Source organism: Daldinia loculata (genome assembly GCF_022478755.1).
Source record: "Daldinia loculata strain CBS 113971 unplaced genomic scaffold F4817scaffold_2, whole genome shotgun sequence".
NCBI classification, from domain to species: Eukaryota; Fungi; Ascomycota; class Sordariomycetes; order Xylariales; family Hypoxylaceae; genus Daldinia; species Daldinia loculata.
The window spans coordinates 642,499-660,977 of record NW_026054856.1 but is presented as its reverse complement, the minus strand read 5'-3'; the positions used below and the strand labels follow the sequence as shown (position 1 = coordinate 660,977).

Sequence of the window (18,479 nt, the reverse complement as noted above, 5' to 3'; positions counted from 1 at the left end):
GACCGTCGATTTCTGTGGCCCGAGGCCGATATATCTAAATAAGAGATTTGAGATTATACATAGGCCTTTGTGGAACATTATCGACCTTGCTTATTCATAACCGGCTTAAATTCGCCTATTCCGTCACGTCCGTCTCGCCACCTTAGAGAAGTGGTGAAAAAACGGAAGACTAATCGTAACGATATTATTAGGTGATTCTTATTGATGTGTTTGCCGTTGGGTTCCGCTGCTGATCACCCGTTTAGGAAACCCCACGGCCCTTCTTATAATTTTGAAGTCAATATGGACTGTTGATCTTGGCATGGTCGAGAATCGAACCTCGTCCCGGGGATAAAGAGGTAGACATGGCGTCCATCCGCCCACGTTTGGATTCTCGGACTAGATCGGAAGACGAATCACGGATGAAGCGGAGGGGAGGAGTAATGGAGAAGCAAACCCAGGATTTCTCACTGACTTCAAGTCAGACTCTCCGCAAGGAAGCTGATTACACCCGACCTGGACTTCCCTCAGTCCCACAGGCTAAAGTACAGCAGAGCCGGATTCCTCAAAATGCTTCTGCACGAAAGCTTTCTGGTCCTAAATTTCCATCAAAACCACCTCTGACTCACGAAACACTGTCCTGGTCGACAAATTTTGTGCAGCCGGCTTCAAATGTGCCAACATCGACTACACGGGGACGGAGTGACCCGGCAAAGTCGCCCAGGGCCATCTTACGTAGGAAACAACCAAGTCTGTCTCAGGAACGACCTAGCATACAAACCCAGCCTCGCTTGAATTCAGGGAGAACCGATTCATCGTCTTCGATACCAAGATCACAAACATTTTCCGATACTAGCACCCCCTATTCGGATCGGAACATTACCGCTAGCCCCATGGAGATTCGCATTGCACAGAAGCTAGAATTCCCTCGAACTAATACGCAGCCTTCGGGGATATATCCTGAGCTAGATCGCTATCGAAATGTCGAGCTTCCCTCGAGAGGCGGACCGAGCATAGAAGTTCCATTCAAACTGTCAACCGAGAACCTTCCTCCGCCAACACCACTCTTCTCGGGTGGAAGCAGTCACAGTCAGCTGAGCGCCTTCAGTGCGAGCCCTTCTACTAGGTTTTCCGAGTCGCCTGGACCTGGGCCTTATAGCCGAGACACAACCCCAACCTCGATATCATCGCAGTCGCCTGGGCTCTTTGTGCCATATCGTCTTCCTGTTTCTAGGGCAAGGCAAGCAAGTCCAGCTGAGACCCGACCGCCTATAACTCGGAGAAGGGCTGGTAGTATACCAAATGAGGGAGACACTTTTGGCACCGATCCTAATGGTCTTGCCGCGGTTCGGGAGGCGTTGACTTCATCGTCATCGAACTCCACGGTACGTCCTGAAGATAAGGAGAAAAGAACGCGCCGAGGGCCATCACCCGCGATGCCGAATCCTCCTCCTAGAAAGTCATCTCAAAAGTTCAAGAAAAGTGGAGGAGAAAGCGAGTCGTTAATTAAAGCTCCTCGGGCAGTTACTCGACCCTCGATAAGGTCTCCGCCTCAGGCCAAAGTTAATCTGTCATCCCACGAGAAATCTCAGGAAACTATAACATCCCCTAAGACTCGCCTAAAACCGCCCTCGCGGCCTAGCAGAGATGGAACGCCCGACCTTTACTCACAATTTGGTGGTCCGGTTCCCGTAATTCACAGCAACCTATCTTCAACAAGCCTCGCCGATCGACGTCAAAGTGGCCAGCTGGTACCCAGTTCGTTGCCGAGGTCTATGGCTCCTTCTACCCAAGGCCACTCGGTTTTATCAAAAGGACCTGTAACTCGAGAGCCTACACCAGCACCACGAGCAGTAATTACGAAAACTACCCAATCAAACCAAGAGAAAGGTAGAACCGTCAGGACACCTAGCCCAGCCACTTCGTTTAAAACAAGATTTCCGCTCTTCGGGAGGCGAACCAAGACAGCTCCGGAACTACCGCAGGTAGACAAGAAAGAAAAGCCGACTCGAAAAGGACCGGCTGCCGGAACAGGTTACGAAGGATACGGTAGGATAGGCTATGTTAAAAGGCGTAGCAGCGGTGCTGCGAACCCCCCGCGTGGTCTTCCGGGCTCATTTCCTTCATATGAAAGCCTTGCAAGTCTTCAATCAACAGACCCGTTCTTCTTGGAACGAATGAACCCTGTGATAATTGCTGGTGGCGAGATTGTGGAAAACAGAAACACTAGCTTTGAATTTACGCGAACCGAAAGCAGTCAGAGTATGATCCCGGGTCGTCTAGGTATTGGTTCTCGTAACAACTCGTCCGTATCCGAATCCCCGAGGGAGGAATTGCGACAAACGTTGTGGCCTTCGGAATTCCCTCGTGAGTCAACACGGTCTCATCCTTCGGATAGTAGCGACTCGGAAGCTGTTTCGATGAAGCCTACTATTGCCATTAGAAGATCAATTCAACGACTGCGATCCCCGAACCGCTCTCCTTTGAATCTTCCGAAACCAATTATTACTAGAGGAATAACCTCCCCATCGGTAGGGAGCATAGAAACGACGATCTTGACCGACGACTCTTTTGCGGAGCCTCGACCAGAACCTGTCAGTGAGCAGATTGAGTCCAAGTCCGGGCCACGAAAGCTCACTAAGCGAGCGAAGTCTCCTCGTAAATGGAACCTATTTGGGAGATCGCAAAGCCAACCTCCTAAGGACCGTAACAATAAAGTCGAGGCGAGTGTGTCCGCGGCAGTGAAGCACGTTCCAACAAAGCCGGTCGCGTTCTATACAATGATGGACTCTTCTGAACAAGATGAAACTGAGGAGCAAGATGTTTGCGAAATCTTGAGGGAAGCAGAGGTTCTAATTCCGTTTATGCCTACTAACGATCACGATCGAAGGCCATCCGAGAGCAGTATTCGATCCTTAGAGCCGCCTCGTATCCGCCAACACCAGCTGAAAGAGGCTACGCCAAAACCGGCGCAAAACGTTGCTCTCCATACGAAATCGCAAAAAGCACCGATATCGAAGCGGCAAAATGTGGCTACTATCTCTGTTCCAAGCAATCCTAAAGTCCGCCCGAGCAGGCTTCCTCAAGTTGGCAGGATACCCAAGGTTATCAATACCCGCCCAGAACAGACGTCTCCGAAGAGTTTCTCCCGTCCTTTTCATCGGATCAGTCTCCAAAGACCGCCTCCCGACCTAAGCCAAATTGACGGTGACTCCGTTGCGAAGGGTCCGAGCCCAACAAGGCCTTTATCCCTTGAACGTGCTCAGACGGAACTATCGGTAACAACTACTAGTTATAATGCCTCCATCAAACCGGAACCACCTTCTGAAGATTTGTCTCCCAAGTTTGGCGAGGCTGGAAAAGAATTTCTTTCATTTTCACCTCAAAAAAGTTCTGAATGCACGACAAGCTCTGGGTCTAGCAATTCCGAGTTAGTGCATGTATTCAAGCATACCCCGTTACCCCCAACACCGAACGCCCCGCTTACTGAGGACGAAATTTGGGACGAATACAACGACTTCTTGGGTGAGGTGCCGCCATCAGCGACCTCTTCTCGGGGTGTCCCTTTCCATCTGGAAATCTATGGCTCTAGGTTGGCGAAGGAATCAAGCAAGTCGCTTGAATCACCTACCGTTGATAATCATCCGGCTAAGGACACTCGTGATTCTATCGGGACTAGAAAAAGTGCTACCTCGTCAAGTCACTTCAGCGCTGATATGACAGCTAGAATCAACGCGGCTTTTAGATTCGGCACTGACGCACCGACAACACCGTTTTCAGTTTCGGAATTTGTATCTGGATATGGCGACAGCAATGGTAGTGAGCCACAGCCAGACAAGGCACCCGTTTCTCAACGAGACAGCTCATCTTCGAACAAAAGTACTAAGACTAAGAGAAGTTCAACTAGTAGTCGCGCCAGCGAAGAAACACCTCTTTCCCAGGTCAATCTTCGTGTGGGATCAATGACGGTGAGCAAATGGCTCACGTTTGGTCATGTGCTATTCAGCCCGGTCCGCGAAGACCTCAATAATGACGTCGGCTCACTCAAGCGTCATTCAATTCTTGTAATTGACGGCCTTGGAAATGACGACTGGTCTTTCTACGCTGCCGAAACCTACCCTGCTGCAACCTTCTTTAACTTATCCCCTCGTGCACCAATATCACCAGAGCAAAAGTCGACTCCTTCGTTTCCCCTCTCGCCACCTAACCATCATCAGATCCAATTAATATCACACATGGATAAGCTCCCTTTCGGACCAGATAGCTTTACGGCAGTCGTGTTACGGTTCCCGTCTGCAGCCCCAGAATCTCACTATCGCAATATCATTTCAGAGGCGCGGCGTGTTCTCAAGCCCGGAGGATACATCGAACTATCCATCCTCGATGTGGACTTGAATAATATGGGTAACCGTACTCGGCGCTCAGTACGCCAACTCAAGGAGCGAATCAGCGCACGTAATCCCGACTATAATCTTAGTAGCACAGCAGACCTTATTCTTCGCCTCCTTGGTAAGAAAGGATTCATTGACGTCAAGACTTGTCGCGTTGGCGTGCCCGTGGCGAGTGCGATTACAAGCTCCTCTCGCGTTAAAGGCAAGAAGGATGAGCGAAGCCTAGCGGAGATGATGAACGATAAGACGGAAATGGGCGACGAGAATATCACAAAGATGGTTTCGAAAGTCGGACGATGGTGGTATAACCGATGCTACGAGACCCCAACCGGAATGACTACCAGTATCTGGAACGACAAGTCTTTGCTGGCCGAGTGCGAGGAGTGGGGAACGAGCCTCAAGCTTATGGTATGCCATGCAAGGATGCCCGAAGTAGGAGGAAGAGTTGCAAGCCTATGATATGCCTTCGGCATATAGTTTCCTGATGATCCTTATATCTTTACGATGTCTTCGACGACCCAGCTTTTTGGAACTCGAAATCCTCGAGCCTCTCCGTTGGTGGAGTTATTCCTTTCCTTATTGGACAACCTAATCTCTATCGACGTGTACAGAATCTATACTATCCTGGACTCATACTCCCTTGCACTATATTTCCATTCGAAATTGTCTCACGGGAAAAATAAATTTACACGAGAATCGCGAGAAATCATTTAAGATCTAAAGATGGCGCAAGCCTATCATGAAAATCTATTTTTTTTTTTTTACTTAAGCATAAGAAATGGCAGGAACCAGAAGACTCGAAGTCATTGCATATAAATAGGAGACCGGTAAAACAGTACGGCTTCAACAAACGAGTTCGCCCTTCCCTTGACTGGGATCATAGCGAAAATTTTTCATTTCTGGATATACGAACTTTTATGCATCTATTTTACCTACCTACCTTTCTAACCAGGCTTGATAGCCTGGCAAGATCTACTATCTAATACTTTATTGCTCATTGTCGCGGGACCGGCCTCCAGGAGAGCTCCATTGCATCTTATCAAGAGCATTTGGGAGTTGGGTTAGTTACATGGGTATTTAGGAAGGAGGCTTGGTTTCTATTGGGTTATCCCGCGGTAATGGCTGGCCATCACGCCCTTACGATAGTATCACCAGTAGTCGGATTTATGAGTGTGCGGTGGGTTCTGGAAGCGAAACGATACTGGGGGAACTACTCGAGGCGACGTGCTTTGTGGCGAGTGGAATGGTCTGGAAAGAAAGACATGATGAACTTATGATACCTAATGACGGATGTGGAAGCGCGGGAAGCCTTGAAATTGGTCACGAGACGGAGATTATATGAATGTTCAGAGCGAGCGTAGCAAGTCTAGAGATACCCCATTCTTTTCCGATAATGAAATATTATTCTAAATCAAATCTTCGTCTTTTTGCTTTTGTTGAGTGATTTTCATTCGAGGTAACTTCTATTTGCTTTACTGCTAAGATTTTCGGGGTCTGTCCGGTACCTAATATAAGCCTCCTTGAACGCCTTCTATGTCAATGCTGCAATCCTCAAGTACATAAGCTAAGCTACGAGACTTGGGTATATAGTATATACATGTTTTGTACGATTGGGTATTGGTATATGCAAGTTCCGTTCCTTTCCCTTTATACATATCCTACATCATCCGTCTACATCTGACTTCGTACATGCCGGACTTATTAGCAATCCCGGTGGCTCCTGGCCCCGAGACATGTCCGTCTGCATATATCCCTTCCCTTTTTAATCCAAGCGAAGTCATTAGGAATAAATCGTCGTTCTCCTCCTAAACAGGACCTCGGCAGTCATGCTCGGACTCTTAGTCATCATAAACATGTTGGGTGCCGGCCGGCCCTCACCGTCCCGTAGCTTGATATCGTAGTTTAGCAGCAGGTACGCGAGGACCATCTTGATCTCGCAGCCGGCGAAGAAGCGGCCCGGACACGCGTGCTTTCCCAGTCCGAAGTTCATGGCTGTGTCGCCGATGCTGGTGAACTGCCACCGCCCGTTCGCGTTTATCGAGGGTTCGTCTGTCGTCGTTGAAGTTGAAGTTGAAGTTGAAGTTGAAGTTGGTAGGGTAGCGGTAGAGGATGCGGGTGAAGAGAAAGAGGAGGAGGATGATGAACGTTGATGTTGTCGGAGTTTCCAGAATCTCAGCCCATCGAAGACTTCGGGGTCTGGATAGTATCGCGGGTCGACGGCGACGCCGGCCATAGGCGCGAGAAGATTGGTGCCCGCTGGTAGGTGTGTTCCGTCGGATAGATCGACTGGTTTCATTACTTTGCGTATGAAGGATGCTATATAAGTTAGAGCGCGTAATTTTGAATTTGATTTACTTGGACGGCACTTACTGACGTTCCCGGACAGTCGCTGAGACTCTTTGATAAAACTATCGAGTTTCTTCAGCTTGCCCATGCTATCTTTCCTCTCCCATGCCTCCTCGTCGTTTAATACTTCACGCGCTTCTTCGCGGAGTATCTCCTGCATGTCTTGGTGCACGGCTAGATCGTAAATGCAGTCCGTCGTTAGATTACTCGTTGTGTGAATCGACGCCGCACTTAGTAGTAGCTGTATCTTGCTCTGAATATAGAAGTCTGTCTTCTGGTCCTCGGGCAAGGCATCCTGTAACCATTGGACAAAATCGTCGGGCTTATCGTACCCGGGGGTCTCTGCGTCACGGATGCGCTCCTCGATAATAGGCGTAAGCATCGCCTGTGCCCTCTCTAGGTCTCTCCGGATCGTGCGTAGCTCGGAAACCAAGTATTGCGCTGCAGGGCGCATCCACGGCGGGAAGAATTGTAGCTTGATAACCGCGATGAAGGCGGTGATGGCGAAGTTAATGCTCACATCCATCCATTCCTCTGTCCGGTTCAGCAGTGGCCCAACGAAGACACGCCCACTTAGACGGGCAATCGTTCGGACCATGAAAGGCTGTATCTTGAAGGGAGTCCATTCTATTATCTATCAGTTGACTAGTCATTTTGAGTGTCGTCTGCATAATCTACCTTGACACTCGGGAAACTCGGTGGCGATGATGTATTCGAGCTCCTCCTTGAGCTGTGGCGTCATCCTTGCCAGCTGTCCAGTCATCTTGCACTTCAAGAGCAGGGACAGCGTGTCAGAGTGTAATCCCGCGCAGAGGTTGGTATACTCGCTCAACATAGCCTATGTGATATCGTTAATGTCTCAGTTTCCACGAGTTTGGTTCTCTTCTTAAAACTAACCTCTTTAACAGCCGTCCTCGCGCTCAGAGTATCTTCTGGGAGACCCTTGAGCTCACCGACTAGTGACGACGGGATGATAGTTCTTACACCCTCTGTCGATTTGACCTGGTACACAGTATCACGGAACTAAAATTCTTTTAGCACTATAGACCTTTCCAATGACTAGGGGTTACAGACCTTGGAATAGCTATCCTTGATCAAGATATCGGCATTGAACATCCATTTTAATCGGGATGCCTGGTAGAAAGGTGCCGAGACGCTGCATTTCTGCTTGTCTGACTGAAATAACCATATACAGAACAATACTGCACTGATAGCTACATAATAGCTTAGACGGCTACCACCTAAGACTTGACTGGGCAACGCGTCTGCGACGATGGTGAAGTTGGTGTGAGGACTAGCATCCTCTATTATGGACGGCATCGTAATGAGAAGAGAAGAGTTTGATGAGAGGAAAGGAAAGATGGGTTAGGAGAAGGGGGGAAGGAATGACGTTGTTCTCGCTTTCGGCTTGACCATGAGCGTTGTCGTTTTTGATAGAGCCGCCGTGGGTGTAATTAAAACGAATCCGAGTAGACTATTATAGTCAGAGAAGGCAAGCAGATACCGGTATGATCCGCGATCCACGCAGCCAACCCGATTTCAATGGCAGTACTATAAACACCAATCCTTATACAGAAGATCGTATAACTTTGATTGTATCGGTCCTATGCCGAATGTAATAAAAGTCGAAGGTAGAGACTGGCAAACGAGGTATTGAGTCTTCCTGCTACCTGAATAGTAACTATGACGTCTAATGCGTAATTAAAGTATATTAACAGAAGACAAGGACGTATTAAGATGGAAGAAAGAGAGAAAATAAGAGTATGAAGTTATTGTTCGATCAACGAACTATAGATATTAAAACATTTCGACTATGTAAATAGAAAGTACGTTTCTCGCGACAAAGAAGTAGGGGACGTTCGCGACTCCGTTGCGATGAGCATCCTTGTAACCCTAACAGAAATAGAAGTTCCGGCTCATATTTGATACTTGACGTCTATTATTTTGCTAGAAACTAGTGTATGTACCTACCTAAACAGCTCGTGACACCTAAGGGGTTAAACCTTGTTGCTGTTCTTGGTTTCCGACCGGGACGCTGAAACGGGAACTAGTAAATTGAAGCTAAAAAACCCCGGGAGATGCCATCTCCGGGACCCTGGTCGACTCCACTTCGCCGGTTGGAGCGCCTCACCTTTTCTGTTTTAGTAGAGTTTATAGTTTTAAGTCTTGTACAAACACCACTTACCTATAGTATCTTTTAAGATAATCTCTAATAAGATCAAACATCAGAGGATTCGATATCTAAATTATCATCAATCATTATTATTTTACCATAAATACTTCAAGAATAAAATCCACTCGCAAGCTTTTCGATTTCAGTTCATCAACCTGGTCTTTTAAGCTGGCTCCGTGGCCCTTGGCACCGTCTCAGCGAGCAGATCCCCGACGAGAACTTTTATCCGCCCGACTTAACAAGTCTGATCTTCGTGCGTAAAACTCGGTCGTTTTGGCTATCCTATATCTTTTCCCTGGGTCTCCCCTGTGCGGTCCGAGCGACTAGTAGATCTATAATCCGACAAGCAATTCGGGTCATCTTAGCGATGCAACAAGCATGGGAGAAGCTAGGATTCCGGCAATTATTCGCGACACCTTGATTTCCTATGACCTACAAGGCAACTTCAGCCGCATGAGTTCATGCGCCGAGACGGCCCCGTAGCTGCGGCATGTCTTCCCTAAAGCTTCGACGAGGCTTGAATTGTTCTTCTACCCACTTTTCTTATAATGTGTTGCCTCTCTCAACTCTGGTGGTTGTTTGATGGGCCGTGAAAATAGTATGAAGTTATTACCGACGAATGCATCGACAGTTATGAGGATGGAAAACACCTATAACAATACAAATAGAGCCTATGGGCTATTTCCTACTAATCAGTACGCATCCGTACCTGGTTTGTCACTGCAGACTCAGCCCATCTATATATGTCTAATTGGTCAAAAGCACCGCGAGGCTTTGCGATGGGCTTACTTGCACCTCCATGGAGGCGATGCATCTGGGAGGCATGGTTACTTCTAAGTATGTTAGAAACGATGCGAAGGTAGCCAGCTACGACAACGTATACACTTACTTCATCAGCACACTTCTCTTGGAATTATACTATCTTTAAGGATACGACTTAGCAACAATGGAGGCCCTCGTAGCCGTCGGACTTGCATCGAACGTCTTGCAGTTCGTTGACTTCTCAGCTAAACTAATCCGTATTTCGAATGAACTCCGAAATGATGCAGCCTCGTCAGAAAACAGAGATCACCAAGTGATTACGACGCATCTGAAGGCCCTCGCTCAGGGCATCAACGACTCAGCTAAGGCGATCTCTCAAACTTCTACAACAGCTTCACCCGAAGAAAAGGTACGCAAATTTTAGGCACTTTCGATCGTATTCTCCATAGCTTGAAATGCTAATGCCGGATAAACAACAAGGCCCTCCAACCAGTAGCCGACGAGTGCTGCAAGCTTGCCGATAGCCTCCTCACTCGCCTCAAGAAGTGCGGTATCCCGCATGGCCAGAATAACAGCCGGCTTCAGCGTGTCAAGACAGCTTTCAGAGTCATTTGGAACAAGAAGGAGATAGAGGAGATATCCAATAGGCTGCAGTTCTTCAGGAGTGAACTTACTCTCCATTATGTCTCCCAGAGTAGACAGACACAGTTACACCAAGTGACACGACAGTCAACCACGGATGACATCCAGACGACACTAGGAAAGCTTAATGATCTAAAGAGGTCAATTGATGATGTGAAGTCTGACCTAGGAAGGACCGCGAATGATCAACATTTCGAAATCTTAAACTCCGTTAAGGAGGCACGGAATGAAAACACACTATTCCACACCCAAGCAGCAGAACAGGCTATTGCGGATCGCTCCTTAGTCAACCAAGAGCTAGGGGATCTCCAGGCCTCGATGAAAAATATTACTACGGGCCTTCAGCACATCCAGGTTCGACAGTCGGAGACACTGGAATCCCTTGCTCATGTGAAAGTAGAAAACTCTACATTTTTCGCCACGGTAACCCAGCAAATTCCCTTAGCTAGCGATTCCAGTACCCTAGTCCACGCGCTTCGGCCCCTATTGGAGCAGTATAAGGACGAATTAATCGCAGGAGTCAAGAAGGAATTCCAATCCGCGGCCCGGACTGGGTTCGATAGCATCATTCAAAACGCACCTGCTGCACTCGACGAGATGCAACGTCGCAGTAGGACAGCACAGCATGATCCTAAAAGGGTGGTGGGCGAGAGTAAAGAGACGACCGAAATAGATTTGTATACTTATGAATCGTATACTACCCCCTTCGAAGATCCGAACCCCTTGCTCCTCAAGAGACAGGCTCTTGGCCGGCCAGATAAGAACAGTATAACGATGCTCTACCAGCGCCGGCGGAGATGGAAAACTATACTAGGAAATTTGATTCTTCGCATCCGAGACAGAGTCCATTTTAACGAATACGGGCGCCCAACAAAGATGTACGAGCTTACAGTACAATTTACACCGTCGCTAAGTTGGCTGTCTACGGGCTTCTCAATGACGTACGAGAACAAAACCGATGCGAGAGGAGGCCCCGAGTTCGGTCTTAGGTTAAAGACATATCGCGTTCTTCCAGACGACCATGAAGTGTTTCGTGCTATAGTGGACGGTGACGTCTGTACTGTCCGGAATATGTTGTCGCAAAAGCTTGTTTCACCTTCAGACCGACATTTAAATGGATGGACATTGCTCATGGTAAGTTTAGATGTCAAAGGCAACTGTGATACTCAATTATGCTAAGCGAAGTTAGGAAGCCGTGTATATCGGTGAATTGAATATTTGTAAAGCACTCGTACAGAGTGGTGCAGATATCAATGCACGTAATGACGTGTAAGTACCTCCTAATCCATATTATAACTATACCCGTTATATTATTAGAGGAAGCCCGTCCTAACACGATCACTCGTATCAGTGACGACAATGCTATAACCCAGGCAACTGATCCGCATTGTTTAGGCAACAATATTGAAGGCCGAGCCATATTCCACTACCTCCAAAGCCTCCCTGGGATTGAAATCGAACACTTCTGGCAAAATGAAGGGCTAATAGTATCTGCGATAAATTCCATGGCGATCTTCGAATTTTGTGATGTACCACTCAAGAAGGTTCTTGAAGACTGGGTGTCAGTCTGTCAATTCGTGGATGTTGATTTCAACGTCTTCGACCTGACTTTCCTAGAGCATGTCGTATATGGATTTTCGCGCGGAGATGTGAACTATGCCAACACTATGGATGAGCTTGTAATAATATTCGATTTGGTTGTCCAGCAAAGAATTTGCCTCGCGGGCTCGGTAGATCCCATGGATTCATTATCTATGTGGTTCGTTTCCTTTCGCATGGCCATTGAAGTCTTTGAAGTTCGCGAGAATTCGCTCATAGCGTACGAGCCTTCGCCTATTTTATCGGTCCCTTACCGTGGGTTTTTTCTGCACCCTGACGTGGCCCGCGGCATTGCATTCCTTGACTACGTCATGTTGAAGAAAATCGCCGAATGCCCTGACTGTATTTTCGACGAGGATGAAGGCCTTACGATATCAGACTGGTTCTACGACAAAGAATATCTGCAAGATATATGGGAACAGATACTGGAAGACTGTGGATTTGATTTTGATTGGGTTTACCATGAAGATAAGAGACGGAAACGCGTGGTTCTAGGAGAAAGCTCGACTCACGATATCAGCGTTGGGCCGGATACTTCGAAAATACTCGAGGTAAGGCGCCGACAAGGCTACGAGAACTCTGATGAGTAAGATGCGTGCGTAAGAGGGGTCTAGTTTCGGTTTTATGGTATCCAGCTTCATAGAATTGGTTAGGAGTAGTGCTGGTTTCGTATACTCGTTTTTTGATAGGTAGAATAGGTAGAATAGGTAGACAACCGCACTATTTTTTGAACTTGCAAAACGCACATATATAAGCTCCAATGGACGAGGAAAACAGAAAGTAGTCGAAATATCATTCCACTCCCATGGAAGATCAGGGTATTACAATATCTATGCTTCTAAAAGTCCTTAGGCTTGAGTAGGAGATAAATATGAGAACCAAAATGCCAATAAACCTAAACCCAATACTTCTCAATAACGCAGATATGCCATGAATTCATTTACGCTTCTCTGATGCCTTAGAAGCTGTCTAGGTAATTTTACACGACATGACCCCCTTCGCCGTGATATCCTCTTAAAACGCCATAACATTTGAATCCCACCGCCTACCCTAAGCGCTTCCAAGTCAACCGACCCCTTTTTTTTCACTCCAGTCTTAACCGGATCCTTAACAAAAGACGAGAAAATCATCCAGATATAACTCAACGCCGAGCCCTAAATCAACTACATTATACGGTATTAGCATTAGTTTTTTGTCCCCGCCACGTCCTCCTCCGTAGCACAAGGCTCAATAACATCCGCCATCTGAGGTTCCTGCTCCTCCGCCACTTCTGTGCCCGCCTTTACTTCGCCGTTGTCATCCACTACCTCGCCCATACCCACGATATCGATCCACCGCCAGGCGTCCACAGTCTCATGCCCACTACGGTCTAGGATCGCCTTGTCGTCGTGGATACCGTCTTCAGGGCTCCTATCTCCAACTTCCACTTCATGATTTCCATCTCCACTTTCGTTTTCGCTCCCTTCAACGTTTTGACTAGTCGTCGCATCACCATCAACACCATCGACAGTCGTAGTTCCATTCTCGCTCCCTCCTAGGTTCTTCCCGATAAACGCGCCATCGATCAGATCCCCCGTCCACGTACGTGCGACTGGAACGCCGTTCGCTCGCAGGACTTGCAACATCGCGCGGCGGTTAAGCCGGAGGGCACGCTCCGGCTCCTCGGAGCCGAAGACCCTGCGCGTGAGCCGCGGGAACAGGACTCCGAAATCTGACTGGGACAAGTGCGCCGAGCGCTCTACAAAGAAGAAATTCGGCTCGGGGAGCTTAACGCCCGACGCGTTATCCTCGTAGAAAGCGGTGGCTTGCACCGTCGGTGCTGACGGGTCCGGTGACAGTACCCGCGCCGTTGCATGCAAGTGCTCTTTCCACTTAAAGAAATCTTCTGATCCGATCGCTAAAAGCGCGTTGCCGCCCGGCGACGAAGGGTTGTCTGCGGCGTACATGGGGAGCGGGAGGTTGAAGAGAGGTTTTGTGGTGCTGGCTAGGAGGGGGAAGCACCACATATCGAGGAGGATGGCGACGTTGCGCGGTGTGATTTGCTTGTAGATCGAAGAGTCGCGGGATGGCACGTATAGCTGCTCGGGCATGGCTTCGAGCTCTGGGCGGCCGGCGTAGAATACGGATTTGAGGAACTGGACGACGGTGGCTGAGCCGAAGCTGTGGCCGGCGAAGATGATGCTGCCCGGCTCGTGGACGTGCAGTTTTCCGATTAATGGAGAAAGAGAAGGAGTGCTCTTGTTTAGATTTGTTAGGGACAAGCCCTTGTCGATGCCTAGTATAGCCTCGTGAATCAACCCCATCTCCCACAACCGTATTCGGAGTTGATCGTTGCGCAGAGCGTATACCTCGTCCGTAGCGACGTGTGATACGCGGAGGTAGGGGACCGTACGGCGCGTGCTGCGTACGAAGTACCGGTCTTGCTGTGAGGGGATGCGGATAAAGGATGCAACAGCGCTGCCGTCCCTGTGCTCGGGACATATTACCACGACACCATGTGAGGCCAGCGAGCCTACTACCTGCGAATATGCGTTTCTACTGCCGCCAAGACCGTGGGAAAATATGGCCGTCGGCCACCGTTTGTTCGGGGTGTTGGGTTCGAGTACCGGCGCATTCTTAATAACGGGGATCGAAGTGTAGTGTAGATGTCTCGGGAGGAAGCTGTTACAAATTATATATAAGCTTATGCCCGAAAATTATAGTGATAGGAGTTCATTGGACTTACGAGATGGCCTCTGCTAGTAGTTGGCCAATTCCTAAGAATTGGATGTAGGCAGATAGATGTTCGCGCTGAGGAGCCGGCAGCCACGTTATGCGCCTGCCCTGGGAATCCGGATGCGCCGGATAGAATATTCGGAATTGTATCGTCTCTATGTCGGCCGCATTGCTCGGTGCCGGAGCCGGCGATTCGAGTTCTGAGACTGGGATCTCAACGTCGACGGTGCCAACCTTGTAGGGTCCCGTATACTCCACGAATCCCGGTATTGGGTTCAATCGCGACAGGAGCGAGCTCCATTTGTCGGTTTCTGAGGGATTAGTCGGTTGCGCCATGGATCGTCGCCAACGGCTCTCGGTCTCGTTCTCGTAGTTATATAGGTGAATATGTCAAGTTGCCAAGTGTCGTTTGCAATGAGATCTAGTTTACTACGGTAATTGTTCCTTAGTTTAAATGCTCGCAGATAAAATATGACACAAAAAAAGACCAAGCGAAGATTTGATGCGAAGATTTGATGCTATGACCGAGGATGAATATGAAAAAGGCAATTTTCTCGAAATTTCGTCCGTGAGGCGTCGATAAAAGAGACAAGATTAAGGGTTCGCCGGCGCGAGGGGAAAAAAATGTATTAGTTGACCGAGCACAGCCTCGCCGCTTTGCCCCAAAGTTAGTTACTTTACAAGTTGTAAAGAAAACATTTATTTATAAAAGTATATCATTGAATTTTAGAGGGGTATAAGTTTAATTCATTAAAACAATAGTATGTAATATTTTGTAAGAGTTAAAAGACTGAAGTATATCGTGAAATGGTCTGACGGAAGTCGGCAGCTAAATAAAACCCAAATTGTTAAAGTTGGTTGATTGATTCGGCCAATAATAGTCTACAATTCCTTGGCCTCTTCAATTGTTTTAGCTGGCCAACACGTCATCAATTTCGCTACGAATCCAACGCTCTCTATGTAGCCCCTTAATATCAGTCTTAAAACAACGTTATCTAGAGAAAGTTTGCCTTCAAATCTGTGCACTTGAATGAATACAGGTAATCACACAATAGTCGCGTGTTCTCGATCCAAGATCTCCAAAAATTAGACTTTAGCAAGTCTATTCCGTAGTAGCACGTACATGTACATACCACTGCCGTGGGTTTGGCGGACCCTTGATTACATCATTCTGCATGTGAATGCAGAGTCCCCTGTCCTGGATAACAAAATGGTTCCTGCAGGTGACGATCATTTTCCCCCGGATATTAGTCATTGCCATATGTATTTACACCACTACGATTTATCGGGTAGAATACAGCGTACTTTTGCATAAGCTCTCGCGCATTGCTACATTCATACTAAATAAGTGATGCCTGAGTATTAGTAGAAACGCTTGGCTCTAAGTTGCTGAATCCTAGTCATTCTAAAATCTAATTAACATCGTCTAAACTGGGCGGATATTGATACATCTGAATGTACACGACTTGATCTTGATATCGAATCATATGGGTAGCTCGTTTCACTGCCATTCGGCATCTACCTTCTCCCACTTGTCAAGGAATCCTTTAAAGAATTTAACACCCAGACCCGGATCTAGAGAACCACATGTTGCACGGATAGAATGCATGCTAAGCTGGGCCATTCCAGCATCCGCGGCTTTAATACCCATCGCACTACTCAACATAGGTCCAACTGTGCCACCACTTCGAGAGTCATTTCGGATCTGGAAGACTTGCGGTGTGCAGTCGCTTAACTCAGCAACTCTAGTAAGAATTGCAGTCGATACCGAATCCGTAGTCATGTGGCCATTGCTGTCTGCGGCAATGGTAATTCCAACGTTGAGACGAGGTGCATGTCCGTCTAGGTAACGGGATAAAAAGTTGGGGTTTACGGCGTGGGTGACATCCGCCGACACAAGGAACGACTGCGCGTACGTTTGACCTAGAACGCCAGGCCCAAATGCCTTATCCTCCCCGCATAGAGACTCGACGGCTCTCTCAATTACAGACGGGAGGAAATTTCCCCTTGCACCTTGGCGTAAAAGAGAACCAATTTCCTCATCGTCAAAGAGCGCAACCAGCTTTATAACACCGTCGTCATCGTTTGCCTCCGAAGCTAGCAGACCTTGGAACGCCGCCCAAGAACATAACTTATCATCAATGCGACCAGCAAAAATGAACTCTTTATCCAACCCACCTACAGTTGCGGGTTGGAGATCGAAGAGCTCCAACTCCCAATTCACAATTTGAGAGTGGTCTTTAATGCCTAACTTTTGAGAAATCAGCTGAACGAGCCTCGGTGGCTGGGTAGCAACAAACGATCCAGCCGGACCCAAAGGTTCAACTGGTTTAGCGTTTGAGGACGAGATATCAGAATTGTCAAGTCCAATAATTGGAACTGCTTCCGTCTCCTTATTTTGTTGACCCAGCATGCCCACACCAAAATGGGGAGCAAGTGTTGGTATACGAGCAACTATGTCTAATTAGCGGTAAGAATCGCACGTTTGCTTACGGCATACTCACTAGGCCAATCAAGTTGAACGAGTCGGCTCGAGGTCTTGCCAGACTCGTCCCGTACGATAACTCGACCTCCGATGCTAAGATCCCGATCCCACCAGGTTTCATTTAGACCACCGGCGTACGGAGCGACTCCTAGTTGGATATACCCAGCTTTGGTCGGCTTATTGCTAACGGGCTTTAGTTTTGCGGTTAAAGCGTCGATGTGACCTGCAATGATGGCTACACCATTGCCGGGCTTGTATGCCTTTCCAACCGTGAATCCAATAAGGGAGGTGCCATTTCGAGTCACGTAATACTTGCCACCAGCCTTGAGCTTCCCAGACCAGTCATCCCGTGCAGGAAGCTTACAAAAATGTTTAGCTTAACTATCTCTAAAATTGAAATCAACTTGGAATACTAACCTCCTTATAGTCAAGGGCATTCAATTTGTCTTTGAAGTAACCGACGGAATGAAATACGGTAGGGTTCTCCTGAAGAAACTTGCAGAAGGGCTCGGTGAAAGCCTCGGGTTTTGACGCTAGGACATCACACACGGAACATTGCTGCGTATCACTTTCGATTATGATTTTCGTACCGGTTCGCTTTTCTTTGGGTATATCTCGAAGGCAAGAATCGCAAAGGGACACTGACCCGCTGCGAGCTAGGTCACCGACGATAAATGCCTTTACAGCATCGGATATAGTTGACTCATTTTCGAATTCGGAAGGGTTGGCGAAGCTTGACAGCCGAGACGTGCTTAAAGCATTTGTTGCCGCCTCGCTTCGGAGAGACAGGTTGGAGGTGCGCTGGCGCAGGTAACCGGATGTGTGTCGCGTCATGTTTTAACTGTGAAATCGGTTCGAATTCGTAGTTGCCTAAGTGAGGGAGTAGAGTAGGAGACGGGGTTTTGACTTGAGATGTCGGGTAAAAGAGCGGTAAGTCGGCTTTGAAATGAGTGAGAGATAGGAGGTTGGGATGAAGAAGTCAACACGACCGCAACTACCAGGCAACCCGACATGGCAAGCGCGCTAAGAGATTGCGACAGATAAGACATTGCATCAGCTGCTAATTCCAGATGACCTAGCTCGGAGCCTCAAGTGCCACTTACACAGACACGCTGGCCTTCTCCCCGGACCCACTAGTGGATGTTAGGGCGGGAGGTACATAGGTACGTAGGTCCTTTAGGTACCTAAGGTACCTCACTAGCCCCGCCCACTCCACGCTAAAAGATACAGCGCAGTTACGTAGAAGCTTTCAAGTCAAGAAGACATCAAAGTCTGGGAAAGTTAAACTTATATACAGTATAACCACATACAGTATCTTTGCTTTGACTATAAATAACTTACATATATAGTGAAAATTTAGTTATTAACATTAAGGTTTCCTATCTCG

At 47.9% G+C, this 18,479-nt stretch overlaps 5 protein-coding genes across 5 annotated transcripts; 2 read left to right on the top strand and 3 right to left on the bottom strand.

Moving 5' to 3' along the window:
- F4817DRAFT_83239 (uncharacterized protein) lies at window positions 1-5,159 on the top strand. Its single transcript, XM_049307933.1, has 2 exons — window positions 1-191; window positions 246-5,159. Exon 2 carries the CDS (start codon window positions 345-347, stop codon window positions 4,827-4,829), a length of 4,485 nt encoding a protein of 1,494 aa, XP_049163573.1. The 5' UTR covers window positions 1-191; window positions 246-344; the 3' UTR covers window positions 4,830-5,159.
- Window positions 5,160-6,150: 991 nt separating this feature from the next.
- F4817DRAFT_355816 (ent-kaurene oxidase) lies at window positions 6,151-8,036 on the bottom strand (the record flags this gene model as incomplete). Its single annotated transcript, XM_049305705.1, has 5 exons — window positions 6,151-6,686; window positions 6,741-7,343; window positions 7,395-7,554; window positions 7,614-7,739; window positions 7,791-8,036. The coding sequence occupies 5 exons, from the start codon at window positions 8,034-8,036 to the stop codon at window positions 6,151-6,153; spliced, it is 1,671 nt and encodes a 556-aa protein (XP_049163572.1).
- A 1,340-nt stretch (window positions 8,037-9,376) lies between these two features.
- Window positions 9,377-11,824, top strand: F4817DRAFT_83189 (uncharacterized protein). Its single transcript, XM_049307932.1, has 4 exons — window positions 9,377-10,060; window positions 10,132-11,427; window positions 11,483-11,562; window positions 11,689-11,824. Exons 1-4 carry the CDS (start codon window positions 9,836-9,838, stop codon window positions 11,699-11,701), a joined length of 1,614 nt encoding a protein of 537 aa, XP_049163571.1. The 5' UTR covers window positions 9,377-9,835; the 3' UTR covers window positions 11,702-11,824.
- Window positions 11,825-12,706: 882 nt separating this feature from the next.
- Window positions 12,707-15,422, bottom strand: F4817DRAFT_323823 (phospholipase A2). The gene is made up of 2 exons (XM_049301557.1): window positions 14,618-15,422; window positions 12,707-14,553 (listed from the first exon to the last, which is right to left on the bottom strand). The coding sequence occupies exons 1-2, from the start codon at window positions 14,941-14,943 to the stop codon at window positions 13,077-13,079; spliced, it is 1,803 nt and encodes a 600-aa protein (XP_049163570.1). The 5' UTR covers window positions 14,944-15,422; the 3' UTR covers window positions 12,707-13,076.
- Window positions 15,423-15,912: 490 nt separating this feature from the next.
- Window positions 15,913-18,261, bottom strand: F4817DRAFT_323822 (aminopeptidase I zinc metalloprotease-domain-containing protein). Its single transcript, XM_049301556.1, has 3 exons — window positions 17,510-18,261; window positions 17,112-17,451; window positions 15,913-17,061 (listed from the first exon to the last, which is right to left on the bottom strand). The coding sequence occupies exons 1-3, from the start codon at window positions 17,924-17,926 to the stop codon at window positions 16,109-16,111; spliced, it is 1,710 nt and encodes a 569-aa protein (XP_049163569.1). The 5' UTR covers window positions 17,927-18,261; the 3' UTR covers window positions 15,913-16,108.
- Between the last annotated feature and the right edge of the window lie 218 nt (window positions 18,262-18,479).